Genomic DNA, 11,264 nt, shown 5'->3' with positions numbered 1-11,264 from the left:
TGTTCTTCAATTTGGGAAACAAATTATGGTGTGTGTATGTAATATATTATTGAGTTTTGAGAAATAATGAAATAAATGGATTCAGAAGAATGTGGAAAGACTTGCATGAATTGATGCAGCCTAAAGTTAGAAGAATCAGAATGATTTATACAATAATTATAGATCAATAATATATTGTATAGAAAAGCAGCTTTGAAAGGCTTAAGAATCAATGTAATAATCAACCAGGACTAAATAGGATAATTATGAAGCTTGTTTCTCACATCTTGAAAGAGGTGCAAAATGAGGTGTAGATTTGGCTAATGTGTGTATTTGTTTTGTTTGACTGTGCTTATTTTTTAAAGAGGTTCAAGAGACAAAGTTAATGGTAATGAAGACTTCTCATTTTCCCCCCAAAAAGAGCTTCAATGTATTTTAATGTATAAAAAATAACTGAAGGAAATTCAGAGTGAGACATAGACAAACAGGACAGTTTTGGAATTAAGGTGTTGAATTTGTTATATAATTAAAAAAAACAATCTATGATAAGTGAGAGATTCCTAATTTCAAAACTTTTTTTTAGTTTTTCATGCATGCAAATGTTGGTGTTTGTTGATGTTTGTCAAATTCAGAATTGATTTTAATTTATCAAAAAATTAAAATCAAACCATCTATATTTCTCCTAATATTTCCATAGTACCATAATTCCTTCTTTCTCTTTCAAATTCCTACAAACATGATTATAAAATCAGAAAAATTTCAGTAGAGTTATATAAAAGTGAACCTGAAATTCATCAGTTATATGAATTGAGGCCTAGAAGTAGGTGAAGTGAATTTTGCCAAATTACATAGTCTGGAAGGATAATATTAGAAGAGTCTGATGTGTGATAGTCCATGGGGTCATGAAGAGATGAATACAATAGAACAATAACAACAAAGGATAATGATGAAATGTATGTGTACAAGAAAGATTTCTAGAATTACCTTCATACTTTGTCAAATGTTTTCATTCTCTATTCTTTTCAGAACCAAGTATACATCTGTCTTATTTAAGTAAAAAGAAATTTGGATTTTTTTTGGGGGGGGGGTGGACTCCTGAATCTTGTATAGAGAGCTGTAGATGAGGAAACTTTTTCAGTCAACATGGATTGATATTCTTTCCAAAAGAGTAATTGAGAATTGCTTCAGTATAGTTAAATAAATTTGTCCTAGATCAAACCATCAGTATTTGTCAGAAGTAGTACTTAAACTCAAGCTTTTCTGAATCCTAGGTCAGCTCTCCACTCTTTAAGAAACAAAAATACACAAAAATTTGATACCTTCCCCATCAAAAAGAGTAAAGACCTTCTATGCTAAGAAGGACTTCATGGGCATAGCTCAAACTGGCTTTCCCTTCCTTTGTCATTTTCTTAAAACCATTCACCCCATTTTAGCTTATATAGTTTAACTATGAGAAATTTTGAGCTGAAAATTGTACAAAAATATTATCTCTATAACTCATATTACAATGATTTATCCTAGAGAGGAAAAAAGACTCCATAAATATAAGAATATTCAGCTCTCTTTACAAAGAACTGGACACTAAGTGGGATACCCATTATTTGAGGATTGGTTGAACACATAGCATATGAATATAAGTTGTGGAGAGGTCAGAAGTGATTCTTTAATGCCATTAGCTGGAGCCACTATCAATGTGCTTTCTCAATTATCAGTTGAAAGTCACTATAGTCGACCAGTCATAAATAGCTTTTAAAAATAAGCATTTACTGAGGTTGCACAATAACATTTGGTACCAAAACATTTCTCCATAGATCTGTGATACACTCTCACAAGAACACTTAGAGTCCTAGGGGAAAATAAACTCAAGTACAGACAACATAAGAAGCAAGGAAGTAATTTACAACTGGTTACCACAAGTCCTTTTCTCATATTTATAGAAGTGATCAAGAAGTTCTCCTTAGTTCTCCCTCCTGTAGTGGGAACTTTGCTTGGCTCCTCGTAAAGCCATGAGTTCAATCTGTCCTTTGCTGTGACACTACTGTTTGCTGAATTAGGACACCTTTTAAGGTACTGATAGAAGTCCTTTCAAAGTGGAAAGTCCTTCTGTTGGGGTGGGGGAAATGGGGCAAGAAGACTCTTGTCAGATGGCCAAGCTAAGACCTCTCTTACCTCAGAAGGTTCCTTTACTGGGGATTTAGCTAGAACTTCACCATAGTTTCAATTCTGGAAAGGTTCCCATTCAGGCTAATTCCATGCCAGCAATAATGGCATAACAAAATTCCTAGTCAATTGGAACAGACCTCTTGTCTTATCACTTCACCAAAAGGTTTTCAAAGACTTTTTAATTTATTCTTAATGTCTAAGATTGATTTGAGACCACGTTCTCAGTTAAGATATAAGTTAAAATGGGGTGAGTGGTTTCAAAAAAAGTGTCCTTTAAGATTTTATTAAGATGCATGAAAGAACCTGACCATAAAAAGTTACCATAGTACAGGGAAAATTCAGACACAAAGCCAGAAGAAAACAAAGATGTCAAAGAAGCTAGAAGCAAAGCCTCAAAAATAAAACAAAACAAAACAAACAGACAAACCAACCCATGAGATGTATTAAAGTGCATAGAAGTGAACAGGGAAATAGCTGGAAGGAATAACAGAAGCAGGATCTTTGAAAATAACATGAATTGATTATATACTTAAAATCAATTTTTACCCGATAGATTAAGTATGTACCATTATTTTTTTCCTGTTCTACTAACCACTGAAATGCTTTTTTTTTTTTTTTTGCTGTTCATGTTAAGAAAAACAATTTTTAAAATATGATTAATAAATCGCCCCCCTCCCCAACTTGGGGAGCTTTTATAGGGATACCTTTATAATATTCTCTTTAAAAGACTTCGAAGCACATTTATGAATGCTGCTGGAATTCATGGGTTAAAACATTTATTTGCATCGCCTGGTATATTCAGCAAGAACCTCCAGCTGGTGGGAGGAGGGGTCGAGAATGGAGAATGAAACACCAGGACCACAGCTGCTAGCGAGGCAACCACTCCAGACTCCGCCGTGGGCCAAGGGCTGCCCGCTCCCTCCTTACGTCACCGCCCAACGGTCGCCAGGGAGACGTCCCCTTCAGGGCGCGCGTCAGAGCCGCCAGTCTCTTGGCAACAGATCTCTCTCTCTCTCTTCCTCCCCGCCTTTTCCTCCCCCTCTCCAGCTAGCTCACCACGCCCCCCCCCCCGCTTGCTCGAGCTCTATCTCTCGCACTTTGCCGCACGTCGCTCTGGCGTCAAAACGACGTCAATGGGAATGTATCAATTTGGCCCGGGCTACTGGCCAGGAGGACGAACTAGCTCGCTAGTGGAGAGTGCGTTAGTTGGGAGGGGTGGAGAAGACTAACGTGAGGGGGCGTGGCCCTGCATAGTAGCCTAGAAGCTGGGACGTAGGAGGAGGCGGGGTGGGGTGGGGGAGGGGGTCGCCCTCCGGGGAGGGATGGAGCTGTCAGTTCGCAGCAGTGAGCTAGCCCTGCCGGGCTGGAGTTTCAGTGCTGACTGGCAGCGGCAGCAGCCCGCACGTCGGCATCGGCGTGGATGGCAGTCCCGGCAACCCCAAGCTCTACGATCTCGAACACGAACCTGCTAATACTTTACTCCTGAACACCACCAGCTGTCACGCTTCGCTCGATTGACCAGATCCCGTCCTCAACCTCCCTCGCCCGAGACCCCAGGCTCGCGCACAGAGCCGCTGCCACTGCCCGCGCCCCGCCACGATCTCGTCGAACTCGGACCGGCCGGCTGCTGCTGCCCGGGCCGTTTTCCTCGCTTGTTCGCCCGTCGCAGACTGGAGGTGTGCCCTTCCCGGCGGCCTCGCCCCCTCGCCTCCCCCCGGGACAGCGGGTGGGCTTGCTGCAGTCTCGCCCTTCCCCGTGCGGGGAGGGGAGGGGCGCCAACTCTCGGGAGACCCTGGAGGAAGAGGAAGAGGAGGCGGCCAAGGTGAGCCGACTTGGGGTCGCAGAGGGTCCCGAGATCCGGGTGCGCCTGAAATGGGGGCTACCCTCGTGCCCGGCTAGCCTCCCTCCTTCCCCTCCTCTCCCCCCCTTTCGCCCCGCTAGAAATGGCCAGAAGAGGGTGAAAGACAGGCCGGCTCATGGGTCACCGCCTCCTCCCCCTGGCACCTCTAGGGGACTAGCCTCAGCCTGCGGCTTTTCCGCGCGGGGAGTGGGGGGAAGGGCTGCGGGCATAGTCCCTCTTTTCCCTCAGAGCTGTTTAAGTTTGTTGCATCCTATCTTGGGGTGCTCCGGGATGGTGTGGGATGGATGCAGTGGTGGGGATTCCTTTTGTTTCCGTTAGTAAAATGATTCGGTGCTTCCCTTTCCTAGATGTGCGAGAGGGTACGTGTCCCTACGGCTTAATGTTAACTCCTGTATGAATGCCTGCGGGCAACAGTCGCGGTACACGAATACGAACACACGAACACACGTGTGTTTCCGTATCGAAGACACCCACCAGATTGATTAGGCTGCAGTTTGATAGCCTGATTGGAAAGGGGAGCGGGACCGGGGGGAACTGAGTGCAGTGTTTTTTATCCCTTGGTAGCTTCAGGCTTCCAGGAATGTAGAAATGCCGGTTAAAGATTGAGATTTCTCTTTGTTGTTCTGTTCAGGGTTGACAGAGCATCTTCACTTCTGAAACACCGAGGGTTTGGGGGATAGGATGGCTGAGGGGTGGGAATGAACCAGGATGGTAATTTCATACGTTAAAATGTTCCTAGGATTTTTCTTTTAAGCAAAGCAGCATCTTTTGAAAGATGTGATGAGCACAAACCTAAAATGATAATTTATTTGGAACAGACTCATGTCTTTTGTTAAAGGGATCTGGGATATTTGTGAATTTATTAACAGTGTTTTGAAAAAAAAACATTTAAAATGCAGATTCTGAGACAAAAGCTTAATGTGTGGGTAAACTGGGAGACCCAGGTAATGAAGATGGGATTTCATTGATACATATGTGCCAATCTGCATTTTATCTCATCTTTTTGTCCATGTAGGTCCAGGTCATAAGGAAAGAAAATTTTATGAAGGTTCTCTAAAAATCTCTAATCACAGTCGAAACCATGGTGATCATGTCAGAATTTACCTCAGTCCCCAATTCAAGTCAGACACAGCAAAGACCCCTCAGGGTTGGATTTTATGATATTGAAAGAACCTTGGGGAAAGGAAATTTTGCTGTGGTGAAACTAGCCAGGCATAGAGTCACCAAAACCCAGGTAGGTTTGAAGTTTGTGCAAATGGTTTCAAATATACTGATAGATTTGATTTCTTTCTTTCCAAGAAATTCTTCCTCTTCCTTTTCAAAATAGTCAAGGACTCAAAGAAAAGACTTTATAATGTTCTTCACAGTAATCTGTGTGGTCAGTGTTGTAAATATTAAATTCGTTTTATTGACAAGGAAACTGAGGTCAAATGCCCAGAACCATACTTATCTTTTGGGGTAGAGGGGCACAAATTATAACCTTAATGCAATATTAAGTGTTTGAAAAATATCTTTCAAGTGTACTAATGAACAGTTATTGGCAAATCATTTACTTTGATTTGTTTAAATTCTTTGGAAATATTTTTTATCTGTCAGTCAGTGAAGAAGCATTTAAACGCTTTGTGCTGGAGATATAAATAGCAAAAAACAAACAAACAACAAACAGTCTCAAGGAACTAGAGAGACAACATGCAAACAATTATGTCTAATATATACCAGAGAGAAGGGGGTTGGAAAAGACTCTTTTAGAAAGTGGAGAGGGAGAGAATGCCAGGTATAAGGGATGACCAATAAAAATGCCTAGAGATTAGAGATTGTGTCTTGTGTGAGGAACAGCAAGAAAATCAACATCATTGTTTGAAAAGTATATAGGAGGAATAAGGTGTAGGAAAACTGGAAAGGTAAGACAGGACCATATTTAAATGATTTTAAAGACTAAAAATTTTATACCTGTGACATTTTAGGTTATTTACAAAATCCATTTTTTCTTCTCACGCATTGTGAATTATTCTTATATTATTGATTTTAGAATTCATCTTGGAAAAACCGAATTATGTCTATTGTACACTAGTCCATCAAATATTTTATGTACAAAGTAACTTTTTTCCCTTCTTTCCCTCAATCTACAGGTTGCAATAAAAATTATTGATAAAGCAAGATTAGATCCAAGCAACTTGGAGAAAATTTATCGAGAGGTTCAGATAATGAAACTTTTAAACCATCCTCATATTATTAAGCTTTATCAGGTGAGAATTGATTTAAAAAACATATGCCAAGGTATGGAATTGTACCTTATGGTTTTAGTTACCAGTGATCTTATCTTGCAAAAAGTTCCTTGAAAGCAGCAGTGTCAAACCAGCAGTCAAAACACTGAGAAATATTTAACAAAATAAATAAAAATACAATAAGACAGATTATATTTTAATATTAAGTTAGTATATAACCACAGGAATTCTTATGTACAAATAAATGACCTCTTTTCTTCAACAGCACTCCCTTAAAGAAAAGGAATGTATGTCTGCTATTAGTTTCTACAAAATACTGTTCTTGGTGATAATAAGGTTACTAATTTTGAACTTAGTAAAAATAGGCATAATATTTCTCTGTAAAGTTATGCAGTTCTTTATGACCTAGACAAATGACAATTTATGCCTGAGTAAAATCTTTATTCTCCAAAGATAATAGCTATTTCACATTTGTATCAAAGGACAAATTTACCCACGATTTTATGTTTCCAAATAAGTAAGGGCGAAGATTTGATGTTAGAAAATTGTTTTACTTTATAAGGCTAAAACATAGGCAGGAGTCCTCAAGTTATTTGTTAAATGGAAGGCTTAAAAAGCTCCATTTTCCTGACTTTGAGGCCAGCTTTTTAACCATTAAATCACACCAATTCTTTAGTGCATGTAGAAAGGCAAATCAGAATATCCTAAACAGGTGTGTGTATGTGTATACATATATATGTGTGTGTGTGTGTATGTATAATATATACATACATATATATATAACATGCAGAATGAAACTAGAAGCTTATCTTTGTATATTATAATGAATTTGCAGTTTTCATTTTGAAAACAAGTACATTTATTTCTGTAGATTCTACATAAATGTTAGTCGTCTCCTTTTAAGAACATTCCCACATAATAATTGAAAATTATTTTAACCAAGAGCAATGAATTTTTAATTATATCCAGTAAGAATATCTCAGATTTTGATGTCCTAATTTTTAAATTTTTTGTTGAAATGAGATCTGTGATTCAGAATAATAAGTATTCATTAAAACATAATAAAAATCAGTTTCTAATTGTCCTGGCAATAAGCTTTTTCAAAAATTCTCAGTCAGCAAGAGACATTCCTATCTTCCTACAGATAGTAGCATAACTATCTTAGGAATAACTGGGGCAGAACAAATATATTTAAAAATATAATAGCACTTAAACTTTGAGAAAAAAAGCAATATACTTTTGCCTGCAAAAAACTTATACACTAGCGAAAGATGTTTGGGTGACTTTAAAAAAATAAATAGTGGTATTAGAACATTAATAAAGCTACTGTAAAACTTTTTAAAAAGTAGTTTTCTTAAATTTGTAGAGTCACTCTTGGTCTTTCTAATGTTGTAACAGAAGTTTATTAGATTTGTGTTACTAGTATTTCCAGGATATCCTATAATTTATATTGTCCCCGTTGTTGGATTATAATATTTATAAACATTGTATTAAAAAGAAGATAGAAATTATACTTTGGTTTTACTTTATTTTTCCCCTGCCCTTTTATCCAAGTTTATTATATTAAACTAGGACCTATAATGCAATGAAAAATCTAGATGAAAGATTTTTCTATAGTGAATTTTCTTTCCTTGTCTCTAAGGATGTTCTTTCTACCTGTTGATTAAGACTCAGAAATTGGAAATAGAGCTCCATGACATAAAAGTGACTTTTTGTTGTTGTTATTCTGATTTCAACACCAGCTGGCACTTTTCCCAGAACAATTCAGAAATGCCTCACTCTTTCCTTTTAGTATTCTTGAACTTGATGTATTTTTTGTTTTATTATTTATTTTACTCTTTCACTCTCTCCTTAAACTGGAAGACAAAAGCACTATTTCCTTAACCCATATTAATATACATAGATTTTTTTTAGGGTGTTTGGTCACTTCTTAAGATTTTTCTTTCTTTATATGTTCTACTGTATATACAAGGATAATTATCGCATTAGTTTTTTTTTTTAAGCAATCTTCAGTGTTCTCTTTTTATAAAACAAAATTCCATCTCCCCCACCCCCCACTCCTAATCTCATTCTCCTCCCCACCCTTTTCAGGTAAGAATAAAATGATATATATATATATATATATAATATATATATATACATATATTATATATATATGTATATATATATATATTTCACTTTTTTCAAAGCCACCATTTTTTGAATTTTTTTTTTGCTTATTTTAAAATTATATCTCCTGGCATAAAAATGCCTCTAAAATTTTAAAAGGAAAAATCTAATTCTGGATCAATAAATGGAGACATAGATGTGTTATTGACATTTGCTATTGCCATTGACGCACATTGAGCAGTGCACTTGCACAAACAGTAAGCTATTGTTGGCAAAGACTGAGTTTATTATGTCAGCAAAGCAAATGGGAATGAAGCATTTGATAGCCATTATTTAGTTTGTTTAGGTTGTAAATATCAACGTAGATAATCTCCTGTTACTGACTAGATTTCTGTGGTAGGAGCAATATTTTTGAAAAAGACTATTGCCAGAACAATTAGAAATTGAATTTTTTTCCCCAATTTTTAAATCAATTTATTAGATCTATGTTATTTTAATTTATTTAGGAGCAATATTCTAATTCTTATACGTATGTAAGTTAGGCTAGTTTTTTTTTTTTTTTTTAATGTATTGAAGCCATCTTTAAGACTTGATTAGCTCAGGACAATAAAGGTTCAGGTTGTTCTCCTTGGTTGTCTGGTTACAGGCAACTGAAACTGGAAACAAATATGAATAGCCCCAGGTCTCCTCTGATAAAAAACTGGACAACTCAGGCAAGGAAGCTTCACTCAGCTGAATCAACTTGAGATGCCCTTAGTCCCAGTACCTTGCTATTGTCCATTTCCTTTTGTTAACTGTTGAATGACCTATAGGTGTCTTCCCCTCCCCGCCCTTATTGAACTTAACCTACTAGGGGACTGGCTTGAGTCAGACCTACGTCAAAACAACTTCAAAAAGGAAAGTCATGAATTACAATAACCTGTACTTTGAAAAATCAAAAGTAATATGTGATTCTGTACAGAATATATGACATCTTCTAGAAAATATATAAAATGATTGAAACAATCCTAAAATTTAGACCTGTTTCTAGAAAATTTAAAAGTAAAAATATCTTAGTATGTAGGCAAACTTTAGTTCTTGGTTTTAAAAAAAAAGAAACAATACATAGCAGCAAACATCTTTCCATAGATAAAAATCTCCTAAATATGGGGCTGCTTCTATTGTTTCTGCATGATATTTTTGCTTTGTCTTTGCTTTGCTTTGCTTTTGCATTGTAGATTGTTATAGAGTACAAGTATTAAGTGATCACTTGTTATATATTTCTCAGGTTATGGAAACGAAGGATATGCTTTACATTGTCACTGAATTTGCAAAAAATGGAGAAATGTTTGGTGAGTTATTTTTTCTGCTTACCTTTAGTAGGGAAAAAGGAATTCTTAGTCATGGAGGAAAATTTTTGTAGGGGAAAGGGAAAAGGAAGAGGCTGGCCAGTGGAGCTTCCATCTTTTGAACATATATAGCCTTCCACTTGCTGCATGCCCATGTCAGGAGGCTGGCCATGTCAAAAAGGACTGGGACTCCCAATGTCATTATATAAATAAGATTTTCAGAATTAGAGATATCTGATTTATGATCTGATCAAAGTCATTACTAAGAATTCAAATAAGTTTACTTGTATATAATTAACCTAGTTTGTTGATCCGTAGATTATTTAACGTCCAATGGCCATCTGAGTGAAAATGAAGCAAGGAAGAAATTCTGGCAGATTCTTTCAGCAGTGGAATACTGCCATAGCCATCATATAGTTCATAGGGATCTCAAAACGGAAAACCTTCTTTTAGATGCCAGCATGAATATCAAGCTAGCAGGTAAGAAAAGTTAAATGTTTTTGAATATTATAAAAGCTTGGATAAATAGTATGTTGTGATTGTAAAAAACGGGATAACAAATGATGACAGTGTAATGTAATTTATATGATACTTGTTCCAAAGCACTCTGGGCTTTTCTAAAAATGTATATCCCTTGACATTTCAGTCTTAAATTATTTTTGTTTTTTTCTCTTTTTTTCTCACAGATTTTGGATTTGGAAATTTCTATAAGTCAGGAGAGCCCTTATCTACTTGGTGTGGAAGTCCCCCATATGCTGCCCCAGAAGTTTTTGAAGGGAAGGAATATGAAGGGCCCTATCTTGACATTTGGGTAAGTGTTTATTGTGTGTATGTCCACAGAAATGCACATATGTATACACACATGTATAGTATGTAATCAAGTATTACCATACTGTTAGGTTGTGTGCCTAGTGTGACATTCACTGATCAGAGTGTTGTATTGTTACTTTTTTTGCTAACAGAGCCTTGGTGTTGTGTTATATGTCCTTGTCTGTGGCTCTCTCCCTTTTGATGGGCCCAATTTACCAACTTTAAGACAAAGAGTGTTGGAGGGCCGATTCCGTATTCCTTTCTACATGTCCCAAGGTATGTAAGATCTTTAAAGACCTAGGAACTCTGATATTTTGTGATAGTTAATTATTTTGGAGAAGCCAAGAGAAGCAGCTTACTATAACTGATCAGTTATTGGCTGATAATGACCTTTTTATATTTGTACAATACTATTAATGAGTATTTAAAAATGATTAAATATATGCGTTATTCCTTGAAATAAGAAATCATCTGTATTTTATGCCAATAGTCTTCTTTTTGTTGTTGTAGTTATTGATGATTTGATTTTTTTATTTAATTTTTTTATTATAGCTTTTCATTTACAAGATATCTGCATGGATAACTTTTCAGAATTGACCCTTGCAAAACCTTCTGTTCCAACTTTTCCCCTCCTTCCCCCCATCCCCTCCCCTAGATGGCAGGTAGACCGATACATGTTAAATATGTCAAAATATACATTAAACACAATATATGTATACATATTCATACAGTTATTTTGCTGCACAAGAAAAATTGGACTTAGAAATAAGGTAAAAATAACCTGAGAAG

At 36.6% G+C, this 11,264-nt stretch overlaps 1 protein-coding gene across 1 annotated transcript; it reads left to right on the top strand.

Annotated features, from left to right (window-relative positions):
• Window positions 1-3,866: 3,866 nt before the first annotated feature.
• Window positions 3,867-10,830, top strand: LOC127547224 (serine/threonine-protein kinase SIK2-like). Its single transcript, XM_051974024.1, has 7 exons — window positions 3,867-3,964; window positions 5,019-5,237; window positions 6,133-6,249; window positions 9,605-9,668; window positions 9,984-10,145; window positions 10,352-10,476; window positions 10,628-10,830. The coding sequence occupies exons 2-7, from the start codon at window positions 5,085-5,087 to the stop codon at window positions 10,757-10,759; spliced, it is 753 nt and encodes a 250-aa protein (XP_051829984.1). The 5' UTR covers window positions 3,867-3,964; window positions 5,019-5,084; the 3' UTR covers window positions 10,760-10,830.
• Window positions 10,831-11,264: the final 434 nt, after the last annotated feature.

Source organism: Antechinus flavipes, chromosome 2 (genome assembly GCF_016432865.1).
Source record: "Antechinus flavipes isolate AdamAnt ecotype Samford, QLD, Australia chromosome 2, AdamAnt_v2, whole genome shotgun sequence".
Classification (NCBI taxonomy): Eukaryota; Metazoa; Chordata; class Mammalia; order Dasyuromorphia; family Dasyuridae; genus Antechinus; species Antechinus flavipes.
The sequence above is the reverse complement of the archived record's forward strand: the minus strand, read 5'-3'. Positions and strand labels throughout refer to the sequence as shown.